The 25,809-nt window shown below is 33.8% G+C and overlaps 2 protein-coding genes across 6 annotated transcripts in view; one reads left to right on the top strand and one right to left on the bottom strand.

Moving 5' to 3' along the window:
- The first annotated feature begins 6,104 nt into the window (after positions 1-6,104).
- Positions 6,105-25,809, top strand: part of LOC123306487 (epidermal growth factor receptor substrate 15-like 1) — a 39,114-nt gene continuing 19,409 nt past the window's right edge. For 2 of the 5 annotated variants that reach the window (XM_044888520.1, XM_044888521.1), the window contains exons 1-7: positions 6,105-6,245; positions 6,638-6,682; positions 6,749-6,982; positions 7,041-7,214; positions 7,391-7,501; positions 12,323-12,705; positions 14,645-14,807. In XM_044888520.1, coding sequence (XP_044744455.1) covers positions 6,219-6,245; positions 6,638-6,682; positions 6,749-6,982; positions 7,041-7,214; positions 7,391-7,501; positions 12,323-12,705; positions 14,645-14,807 — 1,137 coding nt within the window. In that variant the 5' untranslated portion in view covers positions 6,105-6,218. The remainder of the gene's footprint in view (positions 6,246-6,637; positions 6,683-6,748; positions 6,983-7,040; positions 7,215-7,390; positions 7,502-12,322; positions 12,706-14,644; positions 14,808-25,809) is intronic. The other 3 variants (XM_044888518.1, XM_044888517.1, XM_044888519.1) reach the window with 2 other exon arrangements.
- Positions 15,958-25,076, bottom strand: LOC123306488 (Ig-like V-type domain-containing protein FAM187A). Its single transcript, XM_044888522.1, has 7 exons — positions 24,738-25,076; positions 23,712-23,973; positions 18,032-18,214; positions 17,817-17,972; positions 16,496-16,677; positions 16,287-16,442; positions 15,958-16,231 (listed from the first exon to the last, which is right to left on the bottom strand). The coding sequence occupies exons 1-7, from the start codon at positions 25,034-25,036 to the stop codon at positions 16,057-16,059; spliced, it is 1,413 nt and encodes a 470-aa protein (XP_044744457.1). The 5' UTR covers positions 25,037-25,076; the 3' UTR covers positions 15,958-16,056.

Raw genomic sequence — 25,809 nt, 5'->3', positions numbered from 1 at the left:
TCTATGTTCTGAAGGAAATACTCCCAATCGGCTAAGGTTTTGCGCCTCAATCGGTCTCCGGTAGTTTTTTTGTAAGTAGATCTCATATATCTATTATACCAATATCGATAACACGCGTTCTAGACTACGACAAAAAGTGGCTTAACTTTTCGTTGGGAGGAATCCACTTGTACGCATGCGCGAATTAGAAGTTCGAAAATGACAATCAAGATATTGGTTAGTTTGTTTTCATATTTGACGTTGAATGAATTCGAATGATGATTTATTTCAAATTCTTGTACACATTTTGAGAAGAATTTTATTCGACGCGAAAGTTAATGAATATTGAATTCATCGAGAATTTATCCGTTTTTTTTCAACTTTCAGATAAATCAACGAAAAGAGATCAAACCAAATGAGTGCATCAAAACTATTCACTCAATATTATTATGATTTGTGAAATAATAAGTGCCGAATAGGAATGGTATTGTCTATACTCAGTAAACTCAAGAGTGACATAATAACAATTTCATTTAATATTACTGTTTCATACCAGTTTCAATATTGCGTGTTTGTGTCAACATCATACTTATCTCACCTCCTGAATTTCCCCTCTTGTAAATCTACTCAATACTCAATAAAAAATATTCTTTGGTCAACATTTAATGTAATATGTAGTTATATTTTATTTATAAAAGTACAGAGTGCTCATTAAAAGAGCCATGCTTCAATAGAAGCAATACAATAATCAATTTGGCAATAAGAATATTGCCAGAAGATGAGAAACTTGTAGATACTAGTAACTACAGTTGAGCTTTATATATATAGATGTCGATTTAGATATTTCACTATTTCAGTGCTGAAAAAAGAATCATATAAATTGAACTAGAATTATTACCTCAACTCCCAACTGAATTTCAAGACAATAACAGACTTATCTAGATACAATGCAGACAATATACGATAGTGAACAACCTAGAAAAATGTATTCACAGTCCTATACAATTTTGTTGATTCAACATCACTTTTGTAAGTCTCCGCACTCCGCAGGTTTTCTGTGGATTACACATAATATTTCACTTTTGTTATGAATCCGAGCGTCTAGTGTTGCAAAATGATGAAGTTTCAAGAATTTTGACTTCTAGTTATTAGAAATCAACGAAGAAATACAAATTATACTACGTAATGCAAACCTGAGTTTGAACCTGATTCAAACCAATATCAACATATTGATAGGTTAAGGTCGAAAATATTCGAATGGTTGTGAAGTAAAATCATTTCATTCCTGTCAATTCATAAAACCATGTATCAGAAAGAGACAGAACTAATCAGGTATTTTTATTCTTAATATTTCTGCACATGCGCATAAGTCGATTCCGGCCACGGGCTGGCTTCAATTTTCGAGGTCCCATTATCGATATAGAATATAATAGATATATGGTAGATCTCGACATGGCCTTTGTTATCGCGTTGGTTGTTATGCGACGCCACAGCCGTCTATAGAGACGTTCTTTAGAAGGCTGTGGCGACGCATTCTGTTTTCGGACTGATGGTGTGGACTATATCATAATAATTTATTATTATTAAGTATTTGGTTATTATTCTCCAGTCCATGCTGTGGAGTACGGACGTTGTTTACAATCCCACCTGTATAGTGTTTGTTTACGTTCACATTAATTTAATTCACACACATATGTATAATGTGTTTTGGCATATTTTAATAATATTATGTTTTGTGTTAAATATTAAATGAAAAATATTCAATTGGGGAGAATACTGTTTTTTTATTATTTTTATTTTGCGCCCCCAGATCGCTAGCGCCCGTGGCGACCGCCTCTCTCGCCACGCCCTCGCTCCGGCTCTGGTTATTTGAGATTTTCTGGATTTATGTAGTACGTAGAGTCAAATTCTTCGAATCTGATTCATAAGGATATTCTGTGAGCATAGAAGATAAATCATCCCATTTATAATTCACAAGTGTCAGACAGGTCTTATTGTTAGTCGTTATGAAATTTTTTGATTTCACAAAATGAATCGTTGCTATTCTAATAATGATATTTTGGATTTATTTCTTATATTTTATTTTTTCAATTGTATACGCAATACACATTCAAATGCACTTTATGATATTGTTTATTTCAAATCCATGGTGGATGACACAAAATGTTGAGTATCCAATGAGAAGTATCCCCATTTTTTTTACAATTTCTGAAAAGATGTTTCAAACTTTCCAAATTTTGGAATGTAAGAGCCCCCAAAGAATACAAAAAAGGGCAGTTGATGAAATTAGTATTTCGACTTATTTCTAAGCGAATGAGAATAATTCATCTCTTCAATAGGAAACACATTAAATAGATTCGCTACTTCAGTACACCGAATTATGATTATAAATAAATTATGATAATAAAAATGAAAATACGTTTCAAAACTCAAATTAACAAAATAAATGATCAGGTAAGAGTTTCAATATGGTAACCATTTTGTTCCACACACTTTCGAATACTTCTTGAAACACCTCGGTTAGTCGCTCGCTCAATTTCCTCCCCCTTTAGCGAGTGGAAAGCATCCTCCACACGCCGTTTCAAATCTTCTTTGCTTTCAATAGGAGATTCATAGACTATGTTTTTTATTCTACCCCATAAATAAAAATCTAAGGGAGTAAGATCGGGAGATCGTGGGGGCCAAAACAGTGAAGAACGGCGTCCGATCCAACGATTACCAAACATTGCATTCAGTTCTTCAGACACCTCGTGCGAACTATGTGCCGGAGCCCCATCCAATTGATAATTTGCGGTAGTCGACATACTCAACGGCAGTTCATCCAAAAACTCAGAAACAAAATTTCTCAGGATTTCCAAATATTTTTCTGTATTTAAATTTTCTTCATAAATGTAGTACCGCACTTTATTGTTCATCAAAAGAGCAAACACATTAAAACTAAATTTGTTCTGGGGGTTTCTTTGTCTTTTTCTATGAGGATTTTCACTTCTCCAAATGTGGCAATTCTTTCTATTAAATAGTCCTTCATTATTGAATTTTGCTTCGTCTGTCCAAATGAACTTTTTCAAAAAATTTTCATCATTTTCAAGTTTTTCTAATATTCCACTACAAAAATTTAACCTTTTCATGTAGTCACCTGGTTCTAATGCATGAACTTTCTCATATTTGTAGTCATGCATGTTGTGTTTTTTCAAAATTCGGTTTCAACTGAATTTCTGTCTAAATCGATTTCATGAGCTGCACTTCGAATAGATGCATTTTCATTCGCTTCGAAATAAGTCAAAACACTAATTTCATTTTCCTCATCATCAACTACCCTTCTTTTGTATTCTTTAGGGGCTCTTACACATCCAAAACTTTGAAAGTTTGAAACATATTTTCTAAAGATCTTCTCCGTCATGGAAGGTAAATGGGGATACTTCTCGTTGAAGGCCAGGCAGGTTCTACTAATAATTCTGTCACATTCACCATATCACCATGTATATAAAATAGATCCAGAATTTCGTAATTAGAATAACGGTTCATTTTGTTAAATCGAGAAATGAAGATAACGAATAACAATAACACCTGACACTTGTGAATTATTAACAAATAATTTATCTTCTATGGGTACAGAGTGTTCCCATGGTTTCGAAAGAATATGCATTGAATTTTTTTAGATGCAATCAATTTGACTCTACGTACACCATAAATCCAGAAAATCTCAAATAACTCAGAAATTATTGAATTTAGGAGCATAATCATGTGAGAAAACTATCATTATTTTTGACCGCAGAATCCAACACAATTATAAAAAATAGGGTTCTAATTTGAAAAACAGAAGTTATGGCCAATTTAAGATCACAATTTTCAACACAAAATTTGAAACACTCTGTGATGATATTTTTGAAATCCAAAAGATGCATAACCTTTTCACATCCTTCCTCTTCGATGTTGTAAAAACGGTTTACGCTCAGGATATTTAAAATAAGAATAATGAACATATTACTGACTGAACATATTTGACTTTTTTTCCAGTTTTTTTAGGATATTTTGAAAACTATTCGATTTAATACAATGGTTTTAACAGAAATGTATTCACTATTGAATACTCGATCATACCAGGAATGGAAAACTTGAAAAAAAATTTTTTCGTCGAATTTATTTTCACTCCCTGTATAACCGGAAGTTTTTGGGCTTCGAAAATATTTTAGCTCTGTAGAGAACTTCGAACAATATCATAATCCCAATTTTCAGATTTCAAATATGTCTAGTTCTCCAGAAACGTCTAATAGGCACTCGAACTTGAGACACCCTGTATACTCTGCTTCATTTTACATATTATCATGATAGATTTTTTTCAAGCTCAAACATTTATAAACATGAGAATGAAATAACAAGTTAACTTATTTCCTTTCTATTATTGTATTTTTTTGTTTTCTTTATGTTTCAGTTCATTCTTTCATCATCGATATTTCTACTCTATTCTTCAGGCCACTTGAAAAAAAATTTCTCTGTTCAAAGTATAATAAAAAATTAATATGTAAAATAACCCGATTGAGTATTGAAATTGACAAGATCTGCTTCGCAGCAGGCTCATTCGGTCGTACTGAAAGTTTGACTGAATGGCCTAAGTACCCACTAGTGGACATCTAGAAGGAAAAAGAACACATCAGAAGAGTTAAGAGATCATCAAACCAATCTTTGATCAAACTTTTGTCCTAGAAAAAAAAAAGTTGAAAACTTTCAGTATTTTTTATATAGATTTACCACAACCCACAACTTTTGTTATTTTTGTTTAAAGTAGGTGAAACATGAAGGTATGTTTTGTAATTTTGCGGTTATCCTCATTTTTATATTTTTTTTTAAATATGTCTCAGTGTTATGACATATGACTAATATATTTATACAAAGTAGGTATTTGAAAATTGGTCGTTGATTATGGTTGATCACAAAAAGCAGACATCTCGTTTTTCATTAATGTTGTGATCCAAAAATTATGAAAATAAAAAATAATTGTTGATTGGTGAAAAGGTACCATTTGAGGAAAACAAATTATTTTTTTCAAATTTTGTGCCACCACATTTCCGAAACATCTTGTCTAGATTCTAGATTCTTCTCAAGCAAATGAGGGAAAAAGTTCGATGCAAAAACATAACTATGTTCAGTCTCGCGTATTTTTTCTGCTCTTTCCAAATTTATGGGAACGAAATTTTAAAATATCAATATATGTAAAAGGTGCTGTTTCGACCCTAAACATATTCATTAATTTATTTTTGGGGCGGTCGTGAAATAAAACTTTTTTCATTATGTTATTCGACAGTTCTCCGGTTTTCGGACTGAGAACATACGATTCAAATATCCGGAAAATGTATAGGGTGGTTCATGACTATTCATGAGTAAATTAGTAGGTAAATAACCCCGTATCTTACAACATTGAACTCAATAAAGATCAAAGATGCTTCATTTGGCCATATGCATAAAGAAGTTGTAAATGCTTTTACTTCAGTTTATTGAAAAGAACTTATACATTTTATAAGCAACTGACAAAGACAGTATTATAGTAAAAGCAAATACTCTTCTTTATGCATAAGACCCATTAAGTTCAATGCGTTACAAAGTTAAGTCCCATACAATATTTAGAGGCACTTCGATGCCTCCATCTACCATGATTGTAAGCGCATTTGCCAATGAATCACCCTGTTCACCCTGTATATGAGATGGAAGATGGAACATTTTTTGTTCTGTGCTTCGATATTTAAAAAAAAAAAAAGTTTGACGAACGTTTGTTGTACACCTATCTATTACATATTTCGACATTTTGAGTTGTTTTATTTACTCCCGCTACAATTTTTCCGATCATTTTTCGGGGTGGTAGTTTGAAGATAAGGGGGATAATCATGTTTTAGTCATGTTTTTTCATGAGGCACCAAAACTGCTCGAGCGCTATAGGCTAAATATTATTATTAAAAGCTTTAAAACATCACAGAAAAAATATTTATTGGCGGAATAGAACTCACGCACTCAGGTTCAATTTACTAATGAAATTTTTAATTTACTACCATACAATAACTCTTGGAACATACCATGAGTAGTTCCAAGACCTTTAACAGTCATAGAATCTTGATGTAAACCATAAACTAGGAAAATTTTTCAATTTCTTAGGTTGGCCAAATGCAATTTCTCTATTGATTACTGTTTTTATTGGTTGGAACAGCAAAACACTACAGCCAATAAACTTCTAGTTGTGGTTCGAAAAGATGGCTACGTTGCCGTCTCCTACACAGGTAAAGTTTTAATGAATTTGGTGTATTTGCAATCGGATCAGAAATTCGGTGGACAGTAGAAATCGTTGTTTAGGACTTAGTTGTTCAATATGATGAGTTTCGTCCATCTGCTTCTATTACTTGATTCACTAGTGACAATTCGGTGGGCGGTGTTTGAGTAATTCTAATGTATTTTACTGAAATTATCCTTATTCAATATTCTAAAACCATTTAAGAGAACAATGAGGAATGAGTGATCATTGAAATGTTCTAGTTACATAGCATGAAATTTTTTGACATCTACATCACATACAAACATATTGATCTGACACATATTTGAATCCTGGAGCCAGTCAATTTTGTTATGTTCATCATAACCCTCCAATATATAATTGATCGCTTTATTGTTTCAGGTAGCTGGTCAGCATAGTGCCATATATGAGGCCTACTATAATGTGGTAAGCTTCAATGAATTCATAAATTATATTTTGAATTGTACGTATTGAGATAATTATACCTTGTAGGTTGATCCAAAGGGTATTGGGAGTATTGGAGGAATGGAGGCCGCCAGATTCTTGAAGAGGTCAGGTCTAAGTGATGTCATCTTATCAAGGATATGGGATCTTTCGGATCCGGGTGGAAGAGGATGCCTGGACAAAGCAGGGATGTTTGTAGCATTAAAACTTGTAGCGTTGGTTCAAAATGGAAAAGATCTTAGTGTGAACAGCACTCATTTAGATGTTCCTCCTCCAAAAATGGTAATAAGGAGCCTATCCATTATTATTTATAGAGGAAATTGAACAAACACTGTTTTAGGGTGATATTCCTTTGCCTAAACCACAAAAACCTCCACCACCATCTGTAACTCCATTAATCACTTCACTTCCACCTACCGCAGTTGATTGGAGTGTTAAAGCAACTGAGAAGGAGAAATATGAAAAGTTATTTGATTCATTACAACCCATAAATGGTCTTCTTGCAGGAAATAAGGTAAGTTTGGATATGCATAATGAACACAAAATGTATATTTGGAGTTTAGGCAAGAAATTCAAAGGTTCTGACAATATGTAAAGATAATAAGAATTAAATAAAATAGTTTAGTTCAAGTGCAGAAAATTTTTGGGGTTTTCATTATGATGGTATTTCCTTATCAAATTTAATTTCAGGTGAAAAATGTATTGCTCGAGTCAAAACTACCATTTGAAACCTTAGGAAAAATTTGGGACTTGGCAGATCAAGACAAAGATGGAATGCTTGACCGCTATGAATTCATTGCTGTGAGTAGTTTCAAAATAACTTGATCTTGATGACAATTGATGGTGAAAAAATTTTTGCATGCAGTAAGTGTGTAGTGTAGTGTAGTTGTTCCCATTAATTTGTGGAAAGTAACTTGCCAATGTGCCTGCACCATCTTGTCTTCATTGAAGGCTGTGAACTTCAAACAGTACTGGAATTGTTGATGTTTTTGACACATGGTTCATCCCAGAAAAAGGGGAGAAAAGTGAGATTGTTACTTAGTTTTGCATATCACAATTGAGATAGTTGACTCTGATATCATTGTCATATCAATTTTCAATAAGAAAAGGTAAGAGGTATATAAATTTATTCATTTTATGCCACTGCCCTAGTGTCGCACTAGACAGAGAAGCATCAAATGTATGTACCACAACAAATACATTCATAGCACTACAATGGCCGTTCTATGTATTTATGGGTATACATTAAGGTGTATACATATTTGAAGTAAACTGCAGAATTGCTTAGTCCAATGGATTGATTTCAAACAAGAGGATTGTGAAGTGCCAGGACATTTTTCTTGATAATTTTCAAAAACTTGAATCCTATCATATAAAAATTTTCAAGAAAAGCATTTTCCATTTTGGTGTTTCATGCAACTCTGGGGGATCCTGTACAGAACTGTTCCCAAATGAAACAGTTATTAGTAGACTAACTCTGCACAGAAAGAATGAACAATTGTTGAGCTTAATTGACAAGATATACTACTTGGTTACTGGTTCTTCAGATTCCAGTACTTGCTGCTTATCTATGTGTCACTGTTTTTAATGTAGGAGTCTGATCATCGAATAAAAAAAAAACTGCTTTGTTCCATTTTTTGCCTTGAAGAGTAAATACTAACAGAATTCTAGATGTAAAGATATATAACTTTAGATATACAGAGATTCAATATTGGTTTGACCTTCTAAGAGTTTGTTGATGGTTTTCTTGGGTAAAGGAATAGTTATGATTTTTTGAAAATTGCTTCTAATGGGGTATTTTCCTAAATTTCAAAATATATGTCATGAAAATCCTTATAACTCAAATACTTCGAAATATATTTTTTTCGAATTTTAACATATTGCATTTTGTCTGTATTCGATTACGAAAATTCTGATTTCAGAGTGTGCTCTTGTGAACAATCTACGTCATTTTCACAATCCGGCAACGCCCATTTGTGTCAGTAATGGTCATGAAAGTTTTCTGATCACCATAGATGTAATAAATGTCAAGTTTGATGATCACATTTGACAAGAAAAACACACATTGACACAAAATGTCATCGGTTTTAAGAAGGTAGAGACACAGATTACAGAAACAATTTTTTTTTCAATCTGTGGATATCTTCTTGATCGGTTCCAGTGTTGTCGAATTAACAAAAATTACTATACTTTAATAAAGGCATTCTACGTCACAAGCTTTCATATAGTCGAAGTTTCGAAGGGTGTATTTCTGAAATGTCTGAATTTTGAAGCGAATCTTTTACGTGTTGGATAACTAGTAGAAAAGGCTTTCCATAAATAATCTCAAATTCGGTTTTGGAGTTTTAGGAAACTTGCCCATTATGTGAAATGTCATATTTCTATGAAATGTTATATTTTCACTGTTCAGCACTGGAATAATAACACTAAACTCAATCAGTTGATGGATATCTGCAAATGATATATCTGTATGAGGAATTGCTAATTCACCATCCTCTAAAAAACACTGAGTCATAAAACTACATAATAGGTCCTTTCGTTAGCATAAAAAGTGTAGCACTTTTCTACACTCGATTTTAGTATTCCTTTGCTGATTGAATTTACACCAGTGTAGAGGAGGTGTAGTTTATCTACATCTCCTTTCGACTATGGTAGATAAACTACACTGGTGTAAATCAAATCGAGTGTTGAAAAGTGCTACACTTTTTATGCAAACGAAAGGACCTAATATAAAGCACTAAGTTACTCACACAATTTTTTTAGATCTCATAACTTTATTATTAGAGGATGAAAATAACAACCCCTTATGATTTTCTTTCAAAAATTGTTTTCGTAGGATAGATTTTCGAAAAATAAAATTCTCTTATGGTTTCCCATTCAATTCTAAAGGAAGAAGTCTCTTGCAAAATTTTGATACAGTCGATACTTGGAATGAATAAAAAGTTACAAGCAGTAATAAAGGTCTATGAGGCAGAAATTGAGATCATTGACTTTCAAATGGTATCAAAATTTTTTTATGTTTTTATAAACGTTAACAATCAAGTATTGTTCCAAATGTTCAATGGTGAGATTGTGTATGTGATCATTCAGAATATGTTTATAAGTGGAGAAGGTTCGCTCCACATCCACGGGCGTAACTGGGCAAAATTAGAATTTGGGTGCTATGTTTTCACTTATGGTTGCTGGCAAAACTTCTGCCGTTCCATTGATGAAACTATCGATTTGACACAAATCTTGAAAACCTAGATTACTTCTCAATATACTCTCAAACTTTCCTTTAAGTTTATGTGCGCGAAGATCTTCCGTCTATTTCATTTTATTGCATTACAACCAAAGCAGAACTATTACACAATAGACCTCATATTTTGTGACTATTAAATTTGGTCGGATTCGCCATATCATCGCTTTTGTCGCATTTTGGGACCCAGGGAAGAAAATGAGTACCGATAATATGCATCATAACTGGATCTTAGGTAAAATATGCATATACCGCCGAAGATGTCTTAGATATGCAAATGCATATAATCCGGTCTCTACTCATAATATAAAATAACTTTTATTAGGGGTTGAAAATAACAACATGTATTTTAGTGGGAGGTAGTCATTCTATGGACACTTATATGATTCATATTGTTCATATTCATATTATCCTGATTCTCCATAGGTACCGAAGTACCCCTCAGAAGCTCCGTAAGCTTGTGCTAGTTCGGAGAATCAGTTGTGTTCTGTGTAGGCTTTGTTACTGTGTCCTTACGCCACCTTAGGCACAGCACTGTTAATTTGAACCCAGCAGTGAATGGGTACGGGCCACCATTCACTGTGGCGTAGGGACACAGTAACGATGAAATGGAATGAACAGTGCTTGTAAGTTTTTATTTATTCCGAGAAAAGTATCGACTGTATCGAAATTTTGCAAGAGACTTTTTTTCTCCAGAATTGAATGGGAAACCATAAGAGAATTTGAAAATCTATTCTACAAAAACAATTTTTGAGGGAATATCATAAGGGGTTGTTATTTTCAACCCTAAATAATAAAGTTACGAGATCTAAAAACCCAAGTAAATGTAAATTAAAACGATTGTTTTTTTTTACATAATTTTTATTACACAGAATAAACCCCCTCTATAGAGGTGATAATATGGGCGAAAAACGCTGTCCTTAATCACAAATTGGTCCTGTGATTAGAAGAATAGACCGAAAATCGGCAATTCAGGTTAGGTTTTTTTGGAAACGATACATTTTCGCTCAACTAATGTTGGTGTCATTCGATAGTATTTGATCTACTCTACCGTGGTGTGACCTTTGATTCGCTAGTTTCGGGACACCCTGCATATCTATTTATGAGTTGAAGTTTTGTGATAGTTCGTTTGCCTCTCAGTGTGACGTCAATCCGAAATGATCAGTTTTTGTGTTGAGTTTAATTCGTTTGTCAGTGATTTATGAAAGCTCTATACAGGGTGTCCCAACAAAAAATAGACCCCTCAGAAACGGAGAACTCTCGAAGATTTTAAATGAACAGGTTAACTTCTGCTTTGAGGGACACCAATTTCCAACATGAGTGTGTTTCGAAAAAGCCCCCATGAAGGTGAGAAAGTTTACGTTCAAACGTAAACTTTCCAAATGAACCTTAAAATTCAATGAAGAATCTAATTTTATTCCGAGATATTTAGGATTGAAATTAAAACATCATCATTAAAAGTTACTTTCAATTTTCTATATTTTTGCTGATTATTTAAATGGAAACAGGAAACTTCTGTTTTATTTGGATTAGGACATAACCGCCATTCAAGGAAATAATTTTTCAGGATTTCTAAGTCTTGCGTTGAAGTATTTTCTATCTTATATATAATAAGACAGTTCGATTTCGATCTTCGGTTAGCAGGTGAGGAACCCACTTTGCCTACATTTGCCTACAAACTACAAAAAGTGCATGTGAAGTTTTTTGTATTTGTTTATCCGCCCGGAAAGGGGAATTCTACGTCGCAAAGTTGATTCTCTTAATGGAAACTGGAAACAGCCTGTTTACTCTTATTCTAACGGAAACACATCTGATATTGTTGTTTCAATTTTCTACTCAAATAATGCGTTTAACATTATGTTTTCAGTTTCCTTATTTCTTTATTTTTATTGGTCCCGTTATTATTATTATGGAAAGTCAATCGAAGCTACGAGTTTCTTCATTAAGAAACTTTTAGAAAGGTGACTTTGCTAAATCGATTAGACTTAGCTTACGGGATAGATGAAAATGAAACGATGAACCTTTGTGTCAAATTCAAATCCTTTATCCAGTTTGGTATGTTTGCAAAGAAAGAATTACTATCTAAAGCCCGTTTGCAACAGCCGAAAATTCTTTAGACAATTTACTCGTGAATTTATGCGCCTTGAATTATCTATAGTTACATACGTATTTTCGGTAGAAATCACTGTTCAGTTGCATACAAAATGATTTCTGCCGTTTTCTTGCCAGAATTCTCCAGAGAATTTTCGGATGTTTCAAACGGGCTTTACAGGTGAGAATTTTTCGCTGCAGGCATCTTTGTAGGAAGATAGTAAATTACTTATGTAAATGATCAAGAATAGATGTATGCCTCATGTCTGATATGAATATTATTTTTGTTACAGGCCATGCATCTAGTTTACAAAGCACTTGACAAATTTGCAATACCCAACTCTTTACCTATCGAGCTGATGCCACCAGCTAAAAGAAAAAACTCAGCATCACCAGCACCTCCAATTCTCAATCGAGGAATGGATGGAGTTAAAACAGATATACCGTCTTCCCTCATTTCGCAATCTCTGATTTCTAATGCTCCAGCCAAACCTCCCGCTCCAGCAGCGATACAACCGTCTGTTGTACCATGGGTTGTTAGTAATGACGAAAAAGCAAAATCCGACGCTTTGTTCGTTAAAAGTGATGTTGACAAAGATGGATTTGTATCTGGACAAGAAATTAAAGATGTATTTTTGCAATCTGGCGTACCCCAGCCTAAGTTAGCTCATATATGGTAGGTTTTTATTTGATTCTATGAGTTGATTAGAAATGCATATCAGTATGTGTTTCGTCGATACAATCATCAACGGATGTTATGAAGGCTAAAAAATTCTTTTATTTACATATACCGGTTCTCATTTTTACATACTGGAATATGTTTCTACTTACAGTTTTTATGCGTGAAGATATATATCTGTTAGCAAAATGCTACAGTACAGGGTGTTCCAGCATAAGGTTCTGTAAATTCGGAATCTTATTCCTCAGGTGATATTAGAATGCAAAGAACTATGCTATGGGTCTCTGACGCATTGTTTCTGAGATACAGTTTGTTGAAATTGAAGTTTTGGTACGCTATGAGTACGCATTGAAGCACATTTTTTCAAATTTAAAATTATTTTTTATTTTCACCAGTGGCGTCCGAACAGACTTCTGCCCGAATAAATTTGGTGAAAAAAATGGTAAGCCAATACTTTCTTTCAAATTTGAAATACCACAGTAATGGTGTCTTGAGTTGCGATAAATACTTTGTGAGATAAAAAAAATAAAATGCAATTTCATCTGAGAGCTACGAAATTCTAAGATTACTTGTAAAATCCTCTAGACACAGATTGAGGCAGCTCAGTCGCCTTTTTCTTACTCAATTATGTCGTTTACTTTGACATTGAAGATAACTGCTGATATTACAAAATATATTTTTTTTAAATTTAACTCTGTATCATCATTTCTCCTATCTGAGGAAGAAAATTCAGGATTTACGGAACCTTATTCTGAAACACTCTGTATAGTGTTCAGAATCCAATAAACTAATACATAGTAGGGCGTAAGGGAGACAGGCAGGGTGGGCATTTGAACAGTATAATCGACAGTTTTGAAAGGATACACTCTTTTATAGCCAATTCAAGAATTAAACGTGGTTACGAAAAATCGAATTTGCGTTCTTAATAGCCCATAAGTTAAGATTTTGTACTGCGGAATTCAGGTTGGTATTGATTATAAACATTGATCTATAGACCTATTGAATGTATATCCATGCACTTACCGAAGATAATTGAATTGTTTACTGCTGCTTATGTTCCTAATTAAATACAAAAAAATTGGAAACTAATTGTATCAAGTTTGAATGCTGATTACTTTGCTTTGAATTTGAATAATTCTTTTCGAATACTAGGTTATGTTAATAAATTTTTATTCTCTAATTGAAACTACAGGAATTATTGGAAATCTTTTGTGGACAGATATTAAGAGGCGTCTGGACTTTCGAGGTCTACTGGGACGTCAATAATTCTTGAATGGACTATATATATTTTTCGATTATAATGAGAAGGAAAGTTTTGAATAGCTTGAATATCATAGCAGGCAATTATTTATTCAGTTTTTTCGATTATAACAAAGTAATTATTAGTCGTATGAGCCATTGACTTGTCGTATGAGCCATTGACACTAAATTCCTCTCGTTACAAGTAAGCTTCCACACTTCTGTAAGGTGTAGATCACATCAAAGGGATTTTAGAATTATTTTATACGAATCCGTGTAAGTGCGCTTCTTCAAATGAATGGCTATGTAACGGTTCAACAATTTTCAAAAAATCCAAATAAAACTCGGTTAATGCTAAGTGGTTGGAAAAACATTGTGACCCAATAAAAAGTTTCTTAGAAGTCTTCATCGCCGAAATAGGTAGCACTAAGAGATTTCCGATTTCATGAAATTTCTGTATACAAAATTTATTGATTCGTTTATAACCGGATTCTGAGATAAAAAGGAAAGCCTATTTTTTAGGGGCAAAATTCAAGGGGCTGTAACTCCAAAATAGGAGGCAAAAATCAAAAAGAGTATCTCATAATTTTATAACGAGAATCTGTGACAAAATTTTGTTGCATTAGTTTCGGGACACCCTGCACTCTATTCATTGCGTCCAGCTAATATTCTTCGATATAACTTTTTTGTTTTTCAGGGCGTTATGTGATATCAAACAAAGTGGGAAGTTGAACAATGAACAATTTGCTTTAGCGATGTGGTTTGTAGCCAGATGCCTCAAAGGCATTGATCCACCAACCACTCTGACACCCGAAATGGTTCCACCAAGTTTCAGATCACTAAAAGCTGATGGACTTGTGGTAAGATTTTTTGTAAAACGCTATTCATAGAGATGAACTGCTGAGTAGAATATTTTTTTGCGAATACATGATTCAATTAGATTTTAAAGTCAGATCAACATAAAATTGTTTGCGAATTGAAAGGTTTTATTTATTCTTATTGGAAAACGATTTTATGTTCTTCCGAGTTTCAAGAATTTAAACATTTATTTGAAGGTACATATTTCAGTTTACTTACGCCTGATTTTCAGAAGACAGATGTTCGAGTGAGTTTCCATTCATTCTGAATGGATATTGTGCTTCAAATCTGCTTCTCTTCATCTATTTGAATTATTATTTAATTATATAGGATTGTTTCTGAAAAATATTTATACCAACTGCCAAAAAAACTGCAACACCAAGAAGGAGCTATTTAAATTTTAAATTTTTTTTGGTGAAACATAGGTAGTATAGCAAGGAGTGAATGAGTAATATTTGGAGAAAAAATCGTGAAGGTTTTCTCATATATACATTTTTTGTTACTTAAATATTGTAGTCGTTTTTTAAAAGATTTTTAAATTTTACTACAATCCAGCTGTTCGAGGAGATCCAAAGTCGGTGTTTAGTTGTTTTTTGAATGCCTAGAGTTGTTCTTCCTCACCTTAACCGGCTCGAGAATCCAATATTTTAGCAAGATAATGCTCGACCTCATGTTGCCAGAGTTAGTTTTAACTTTTTTGAAGCGACCCATGTGAATCTTTTGCCATGGCCCAGGTCCCCCGATCTTTCGCCCATAGAGCATGTTTGGACATCATGGGTAGAAGTCTTGGAAATTTACCCCAGTCCCCACGGACTGTGGCGGCTCTGACACATGAAGTACAGGTAGTTCGGGATAGTATCCCTCAAGAAGAAATAGACCATCTTCTTGCATCAATGCCAAGACTTGTTGGGGAGTGTATAGATAACATATTATTACCAAATTTAATTAAAAAAATTGTAAACCCTTCGTTTTTTTCTCCAAATTTTAATCAAATGCTCCTTGCTATACTACCTATGTTTTACCAAAAAAAATATTAAAATTTAAATATAGCTCCTTCTGGGTGTTGCAGTTTCTTTGTCAGTTAGTATATTTTCATATCAAAGGCAAACTTTTTTGGCTTGCTTTCATTATATTGTTACACATAGTTCTACAAAAATTGAACAACATTCCTGCATTGAGGAATCATTATCATATTTTCACATATTAAAAATGACTTTTTAAGGAAAAAGTATATCTTAACTATTCGGATTTTCAGTCTTTTATCCTCGCATATTTCCTTCCGAAAAAGGCTTTCGTGAAAACCCAAAAGAATGTGAACAATATTACGGTCATAGCGAGCATCATTACGTGATGATTAAAATGAAATTCCAATTTCTTTTCAACAACAAGTTTAACAATGCCGGCCAGTTCCTTGTGTTGCCAACAACTGAAAATTAATTCTTTTCATCAATTTTGCAGTGACCTTTTTTCCTTTAACTCACCTATAAATGTTGCTATCGGACACCATTGCCCGTTTTATATGAAGTCTGTCTGTTATACCGACGAATATCCTACCATTGGATTCTTTTGAAACCAATTCAGGAATAATGAGTTTCTGGCCAATTTGCCACTGAATAGGGACGTCTGAATTAAGATTCCTGAAGAAATATTATTCAGCTTGTCTAAATTTCATCTTTCATTATGTCTTTACCCAGGGCAGGATAATGTTATGTCAGAATGAGCTTTTCTGTATTCCAAAGTTTTTTCGATATGTGGCTCCGACTGTGGCATACCTTGTTCCATAGAATAAATTCCTGCCGAATTGTTGGCTTGCTCCAAAATCTTACCATGTTCATCTTTCACTTCATAAACAGATTCATCCTTACATTTCTCCTGCAGAGAAGTTATACTCGATGAGATATATAAAATACTGGACAATTGAAATAATTTAAAACATAATATATAGTTCGGTTGTATATATCCTCGTTATTCTACGACTTAGATCGACATTGGGCATTCATGGTAGTACGCTCTTTTCGTTAACACACATACAGAGAGTAATTGTTTCCTTGACCCAAAATTATAATATATAACTACAAAAAATATTTTCATTTAATTCATTTTCAGTGTGCTATCTGGGATGACCAGATAATCTAAATTATGTCCAAGTTTCTATAACTTCCGATGGTTGTTTTTTTTTTTTTTTTCAAAACATGTCCAATAACCATTAAATTATCATATTCTTGGATTTCTGTCATAACATCACTTGTACTCCGAAGCTTTCCAGAGATATTCAAGCTTTCAGACAAATACATAATCCCTATTAGGGATGATCACGAAGAACATAGTCTCGTTGAAAGTATTATTGAAGGCATGTACGTTTTTCAATCGAATTTTGATGAGTGAATTTTGAGTGTATACAAAAAAAATTTGGTCTTTATGAACTCGAATCACTATTTCTCTACAAAACTGATCAATTTTTACGAAATCAGTTTCTTTCAAATGATTCCCTAAATTGAATTTGTAAATATGCATCATATATTAAGTTTTTAAGCTAATATATCTTGACACTTGAACAACATAATCCAAGATCCCCTTCAACGTCATTTAGAGAATTCTCCAGATTTGCAAGACAACACAGTAATTTCGCTATTTTCGCCATCTAAACATTTCTCTGTCCTCCGACCGTGTCGTCATGAAAGGAACAAAAATTTCTTTTGTTTTCATTGGTCATTGTTCTATTGATGGCGTGTATGGTATAGGTAGGTTGGAGAGTTTAATTGTTCTATCAACAACTCGATTACACTCGGGATGTACATATATAATAGTAAAATCATTTGTCAATTATTTTAAATCAAAAACTCCTTCTCCTTCACATCTACATTTTGACTTGAACATGAACTATCTATTGGTACATAATTTAGGGGACAAATTCACTGTGGCCTGCGAGATCGATACTGTTACGGCCTACACAGAGATTCTGAGGAATAATTCGGCAGAGAGAATCAGGATAATATAATAATAATAATTACCTGACAAAATCCTATCATTATTTCGTCCCTTCTGTTTTTGACATCAGGAAACCTCTTTATATCGACTGGTAAAATATGAGATGAGCACGGTATCCCTGCTGGAAATGTTTTCAGTATCTCAAGATTTTTTTTAGTGATGGACCTCGCTCTTCTAATCTGAATTGTTAAGGAAATTACATGATCACGAAAAAAATCAATTCATTTAATTGTTATACCTGCTCATCTTCCCCTGATTGAAATTGGACAACACAAAATCCGTAACGATGATGTTTACCTATTTTACCACATTCACTGCAAGGTGACCACGGACCCCACTCTGTATGAATTCGGATATTGTGCTGTGGTAGGAGAAAGTCTTCTTTGGGATAAGGTCCATGTTCGGCAGTTTTTGGGTGCACCTTGAAACATTGTGTTCAATCCATAGATTAATTTAAAACAGTCACTGTTGAATGATCGTAATCTACCAAGTCTCAATGTTGGACAAGCCTAGTGTCTGTTTGCTTTAAATTTTCGGAATTAGTTAAGCTCGAGGTTGAGCTGTTTTAGTTTGAACCAACTTCAATTCCGATTTACTCAGCCAAGTATTGAATGTTGGTGGCAGAGCTGCAGAAAAAGTTCAAAAGAACGCTCCATGATAAAAAGACGTTTCCAATGGAACGTAATCTAACTTCAAACTTCCATATAATAATTCGCAAATAATGCAAAGATTATAGAGGAGAAATATACGAGACGCCTTCATATCATCCGACTACATTTGGCCTGTGTTTGTCACATTTGTCGAAGAGGTGTCGCTGAAAACGTACTGTCATTGCAGAAAAACTGTTTAATAACAAGTTTTCTGTTATATAATTGAGGGACCAGAAACAAACATCCTGAGCGACAAAACAAAAGTATGGTTTTACTTTGTGATCAGTATATTGGTTTTCATCTGAACATTGTTTGGAATCAATTGATATCAATGAAATACGCTGTCGGATTTGTTAAATTTTTTGTTTGCAATTTAAAAAAACTAACAAAAATTTGAAATTATGGGCAACAAATAGAGCTTTGAATAGGACACAAAAGTATATGGTGATCTGTTATACGTCAAAGGTATTAATTATGTGCTATAAATTGTTTTGAATTGAAAAACTTTGTTCAATAGACCATATTAGAATATGTCTTGAACTATTGTACTTCAGTTTCAAATGTTCTATTCTTATGTGGAGATTTTAACATTAATTATCTTCTCCTGGATGACAGTAAGAAAAAGCTATTAGATGATTTGTTCATTAGTTATAATTTGAATATTTGCTCATGTGAGCCAACCAGAATATTTACTAATAAGAATGGATTCACTACTTCGAGTAAAGTTGATTACATTGTAACTGACGGAGGACTAGATAGAGTTAAGTCCTTTGTTAGTGAGCTTTACATAGGCGATCACAAAGCTCTTATTCTCGATTACTTCGTGAAGAATTTCATGAATGCTACTTCGAATAAAACCTTTATATATAGGACTGTCTCAAATGATAACTTGAATCATCTTGCTTCTCTTGTCTCAAGTACCGACTTTGGGATCATCTATCGTGGTCTGTCCACCGAGGACAATTTCAGAAATTTCATCGACATCCTGAAATCTTTAGTTGATGCTTCTTGTCCATTGAGGAATCGTAGGCCTTATGGTACTCAGCCAAAGTGGATTAACGACCAGATTATTAGTGCTAGAGATAAATTAAGAAACCTGCATTGGCTTGTTCAGAACTCAAATTCATTACAAGTGCGAGATAATTATAAATGTGCCAAAAAGCAATACCATCAATTGCTGAATTATACTAAATTACAATATCATATTAATCTGTTATCAAATTCAGTCAATATAAATCGAACAGTCTGGAAAATTGTCGGCAACCATCTAGATGATCGACATGCGACCTCTGCAGGAATTTCTCTTGAGTTGGATGGTGAGGTGGTTTCCTGTCCCGAGGCAGTAACTGAAGTATTCGCTGAATATTTCACTGAGGTCAATGAGAAATCCTTGCTGGATTACTATTGAACGAACATTTCGACTTCTTGTACCACACAAAAACTATCAGATCCTAACTTTTTCTTTTTTCCGGTATTACCGGATGAGGTCATGACTGTTATTAAATGTTTGAAGAATAGTGGTAGCACAGGTCCTGATGCAATCTCTGCTAGAATGCTCAAGACAATAGGTCCTCTTATAGCCGAGCACTTGGCTTTTCTGATCAATGATTCCATAACATCGGGTTGTTTCCCTTCAGTTTTGAAGCTTGCAGAGGTTATACCAGTACACAAAAAGGGACCTACGACCGACATAGCGAACTATCGTCCCATTTCTATTTTAAGCCAGCTGTCTAAAGTCTTTGAGAAAATTGTATATCGACGAATGTGTGATTTCCTCATGAATTTTTCGATATTATCGAATCATCAACATGGCTTCCGGGCAGGAAGGTCGACGCAAACTGCTTGCTCTGAATTTATTGAGTTTGTCCATTGCTCCTTGGACGAGTCCTATCATGTCATGGGTATTTTTTTCGATCTCTCAAGGGCTTTCGATTGTTTACAACACCATTTCATCGTGGACAAGCTTTATCAGATGGGATTCCGTGGGATATTTCTAGAATGGATACGGAGTTACCTATCGGACCGTAATATATTTGTAAATCATGGCAATTATAACTCAAGAAAATATCGCAACAAGCTTGGTGTCCCCCAGGGGTCAGTTTTGGGTCCACTCCTGTTTTTGTTGTTTATAAATGACTTACCGGAACACCTAATCGCCCTAATCATTATTTTATTCGCTGATGATACTTCTTTGGCTGTCCGATCGAGAAATCTAGACGAACTGAGGTTGATCTGTGAGGAGCTTATCCAACAGTTCATTTCATGGTGTAGACGTAATTCTCTCATTGTCAATTTGAATAAAACCCAAATTATTAAGTTTCAATACCGAGAAACAAATCAATCCTTGACACCAGTGTTGAAAGTTGCTGATCAATCCTTCAAAACAGTTGAGTGTGTTAAGTTCCTGGGACTATATGTTGATAGGTTCTTGAGATGGGACTTCCACATTGATCATCTTTGCAAAACTTTGAGCAAGTCGTACTATGCCATTCATCGTTTGAAGGGAACACTCCCAATAGATGCGCTATTGAATGTTTATTACTCCTTAGTGTACAGTCATCTCACTTACAACATCATTCTTTGGGGTGCTTCGCCGGATATAGATAGAGTATTCATTATGCAGAAGAGGATTATACGTATGATTTTCAATATTCGACCTAGAAACTCCTGCAGAGAAATCTTCAAAAATTTCAAAATTCTCACGCTTCCATCCATTTATATTTTGAATTGCCTCCTGTATGTGCGATCGAATTTGCATAAACTCATGAGGTGTTCTGATTTCCATAATTATAACACTCGACATTTCAATACGATCAGTGTCCCTAGGCACTCCACCTCCAAATTCAAATCTTCCCCAACACTTGCGGGTATCTCTTTGTATAATCACTTACCTGATAGATTCAAGAATTTGAAATTAAAACAATTCAAAACGAATATCAAAGAATTGTTATGCACCAGAAGCTTTTACAACACATCTGAATATTTTTCAGATGAGCTTCTTTGAGAGATTGCTATTTTTTGTCATATTTAGATTTAGATTTAGATTTAGTTGTTTTTTCGATTGTTATATTTGGGTACAATTAATTTTCTATATAATTATTGTTTGTTGACATATCCTATGTATCTTTGTGATATCTCAAAGGACGAATAAATTATTATTATTATTATTATTATTATTATTATTAGTCAGGTTAGGCGGGAATTTTGAATCGCGATCCATCCGTGGATCTTGTCACTGAATTCCCTATGCATTTCTTATGGGACTAAAAACGCGTCGTACTTCTCGCCTGTTTTTGGATATTTTAGAGAATTTCTTAAGATTTATTTGTTGGAATGTGTTCTATGATCCTTTCTTAACAAGTTGAAAGCAAAATTTCGAAATAAAATGGTATATTCTTTTAATAAAGGATCAATATAAAATTGGTCGGCAAGATCCATGGAAGTTTGTCGTAACTTCATTTCGTTTCTAACCTCTGAAGCTGACATCATTCTAACGCGCAAGCGTAGTATGTCATTTTCCTTGTTACGGTTCATGATTGACGTATAGCAGAAATGATCTACGACATACGGATATATTCCGTATAATAATGTGTTCAATTTGGATTTTAGGACATATAAAAGTATTTTGTGATATAAAATGTACTTGGAAAAAACCTCTAATAATGGGGGCACCCTATTTTGCATGTCTTTATATTAACATTTACTTCTAGCTAGCGATATTCCATCTTAAAGTTGATTCCTATGTAAAAAAATTTGAATATGGATCTCCCGCCAATTGAGTGATTCTAACCTCACTAATATGGTCTATTTGTACAATTCATATCAGAAATTGATATGAACCAATATTGAATATACCATCATAGTATACACATTTCAGTTTTTTATATATTATATAGTCTAAGAGGCAGAGCCAAAAAAATCTCTGAATTTATCAAGCCTGGTTTAACCATTCCGTAGAACAACGCCCGTCAGTACGTGGATAAGAAATTAAATTTTTTCCCTCTCTATAGATATAGCAGCTCGTCTTTTATTTATAATTAATTTGAAATAAAATAACACTATCATAATTCATAATCATTTAAAGTAAGACATTTATTTTAATAAAACCCGTTTGCACCAAACTCACTTAGTGTCCCTTAAAAGTGCTCCTGTAATGACCACTTAAATATTTGAGGGCGGGATTCTAACCTAAAATAATTTGTTGAACTGGCTGCAGGACTTCCCATTTTTGATGGATTTCGAAAATTGAATGAATTCATTACTGAATACCTAGCCTTTTATTTCGCCTTTAGTGTAATGACAACGATCATCGGCAACCGGCCAACCAATGAAATGGCTTTATTGGCCTAGGATGAAGTTGCACCAAAATAAAAAACAGAAATATCACTAGATATAAAAACTTAAGGACCCCTTTTGAGATTCTGTGAAGCCACAGTCATGCAACTGGAAATAAAATTAAGTGTCCATTAACTTTAAACGACAATTAGTTATGTACTCGTTTTAGGGGGTATTGGTGCAAACGTGCCTAAGGCACTTCCGTGTCGCAGTTGTGCCTTAGTCTTAGAAATAAAATTCGTTCGAATACAACAATATACTTAACGAAGGTATATACACTTGTAAGAATTCAATGATTCTTGAACATTTTTAACTTATAGCATCAATTCCGAGAGAGCTTTATTACAAATATTTGACGTAATGCTTACCGTCAAATTCCAACGGAGCTATCTCCTACTGACTACGGCTGGAAATTGGTTGATGAGAAATATGAGTTTGATTGGTTCAAAGGCAAAGAACTTGTACAGTATGTTATTATTCAACCTTTTCAAGAAAAAACTAGTGTAGAAATAACTTTATCTAAATTAAACAATCACAAAAATTATTTTTTTTATAAATTTATTTATTTTTTAGATTGTCGGTCTGAAATATCTGATCTTGACGTGTCAGATTACGATAGTGAGATTAATTATATGTAAGATTCAGATGATGAATTATGCGATGATAATTTATAGGTTGTTACAATTTCGAATCCTTTATGAATTAAATAAATATTAGTTATCCTCCGGTTGAAGTATCTAACACTGCACTGTACTGATGAGGGACAATGATCCCGAAACAACAGTTGTGTTAAGATATCTTCAACATTTCTGGGATTTCCTACGTTTGTGCATGACTAGCTCGCACTGTTGGAACGGCAATTCTACGGAATTGTCGTTTCTCCAATTTCATCGTGACTGGACTGGAAATCAGAGATCGTTTTTAAATTTTTACCTCATCAATATCACTCTCGAAACTTTTCACAACAGTGAGAAAATATGGCGCTGTGAGACTTTGCCCTAAGGAACACATATATTGTCCAGTTTGTTCCAATTTCAAATTGTACATCATCAGCGCCTTATCCACTGGCGACACCAATATATGTTCGTCAAATTCTACTGGTTGCAGTGAACTTTTCCCCTTCATAGCCGAACGCCATTCGACTTTATGGATATCGTTCATGTTTTCTGGACTTAAACATATTGCACAATCCAACCTGAAATTTTTAGTCGCCATGTAATGACCAACTCTCCCATATCATATCTACATGCATTCTAAAGTTGAAAATAAAAAATGAACAAATAGAAATATTTTATCACCTCTTGAATTAATTAATTGATGTTACAATAATTGCTTGTTAGTTCACAACAGGGATTAAAGTCTTGGATATTATTTCTTTTTTGCGCCCTTCTTTCTAGAAACAAGAGCTTTGCAATTTTACCAAAATGCTTCTAATTTTTAACAAAAATTAAAGCAATTAGGTTTCAATGACAATGAGGAACAAAATAAGAAACTTTTATCAGCAAATAACAATCGCGTTATTAACCTTTTGAAATCGATTCATTGGGCTATATGCTCAAAAAAGTAGTGAATACTTTTACTTCAGTTTATTGAAAGGAACTTATTATAAGAAACTCACGAAGATAGTATTACAGTAGAAGCAATTAATCTTCTTTATGCATACGACCCATCAACTGATAGAATCCGGAAATGAATGATGATTTCGGAGTTATAGGCTTCTTCAATATTTTACTCAATATTGGAAAAATACCGATCTTATGGAATAAAAACTAACTAGATATTTGTAAAGTACCGTTGCGAAGCCTGGTGCAGAATTTACTCGTTTTTGTATCAATAGAAAATAAGAAAGTATTTGCCAGATGATCTCAAATTTTGCACGACTTTCAAAAAGTCTTGTCATTGCTTTCCTCATTATTTCATAACCAATTATTGTGCGAAATAATGCATTCATAAACTTACTTCACTGAAGTTCCTTCGAGAGCTGCAATTGCTACTGGGCTGGCTGATCGATGTATACCCAAATTCTTTTCTTGTGCTAACAAGCACTCATAATAAATATCCCATTTTTCTTTATTCAATTTCCTATAATGTTCGTTCGATCCTGGATATTCAGATGGGTCATAACCCAGGAAATTTGTGGTTTTTTGTCGAATCTGATATTTTTCCTTAGCCTTTTGCTTTATGTCTTTGAGCACATCTCTCCAGCCTCCGAAGCAGGAATTAATTATAAGAATGAAAATTATGAAATGATTCAACATTTTTGCAAAGTTATGGAAATTAAGCTACGCTTTTGGACAATATTATCTTGACACGTTTTGTAATGAATGACATATGAATCATAGATAACCTATAGATGCGCGACTCTGTCATGATTAGTTTCCTTAAAAGCGACATCTATTGGCTTACTTCCAATTTCACCCGCATGTTTTTGGTACAGTGACTCTAACGAGACAGTGGCGATAATTGTGGTCTCATTTTCCATCGTTTTAGCAAGAATATGGCGGATTTGGTCACGTGACGTGACGCGAGCCAATCCGCATTCCGAATTAGAGATCATAGCATTGAAATCTGTGCTTCTAAGCCGCCATATTCTTGCTAAATTTCAAATTGTCGCCACTGTGTTTGATACGAGTCACTGTAGTTTTTGGCAGCGTTGCTACCAGAATTACAGATACCTATCGAACTGTCAACGAATTTGGTTTAAATTTAAACACCTCAAGATTGATATTTCGGCGTATCATTTCAAATTTATATCAAAAACATCTCATTTCCGACATAAATTAGTAATAATTCGCAGCAGATTTGAAACTCACCATGAAAATTTCAATTTGTAGATTTGATACTATCCGTTAACTTGTTTTTTAACCCTTTCAGTGCACCTTAGTGAAAAGATTTGTTCAAAATTATCCTCCTATTTATATAAAGACAGATTTTCGGAGATTAGTACATTCAATTTATAAATCTGTCATCCTCCCTCTTGCTGTTTTTTTCATAAACTGTCCCTCCAGAGGGACAAATGCGTATACAGTAT

This window comes from Coccinella septempunctata, chromosome 2 (assembly GCF_907165205.1).
Source record: "Coccinella septempunctata chromosome 2, icCocSept1.1, whole genome shotgun sequence".
Taxonomy (NCBI): Eukaryota; Metazoa; Arthropoda; class Insecta; order Coleoptera; family Coccinellidae; genus Coccinella; species Coccinella septempunctata.
The sequence above is the reverse complement of the archived record's forward strand: the minus strand, read 5'-3'. Positions and strand labels throughout refer to the sequence as shown.

Coding starts and splice junctions, on each gene's coding strand:
- LOC123306488 (XM_044888522.1), bottom strand. CDS start 25,036: ATGTTGAATCATTTCATAATTTTCATTCTTATAATTAATTCCTGCTTC. Junction 17,973..18,031: donor AATCAGGGGAAGATGAGCAG/GTATAACAATTA, acceptor TTAACAATTCAG/ATTAGAAGAGCGAGGTCCAT. Junction 16,443..16,495: donor ATAACATTATCCTGCCCTGG/GTAAAGACATAA, acceptor ATATTTCTTCAG/GAATCTTAATTCAGACGTCC.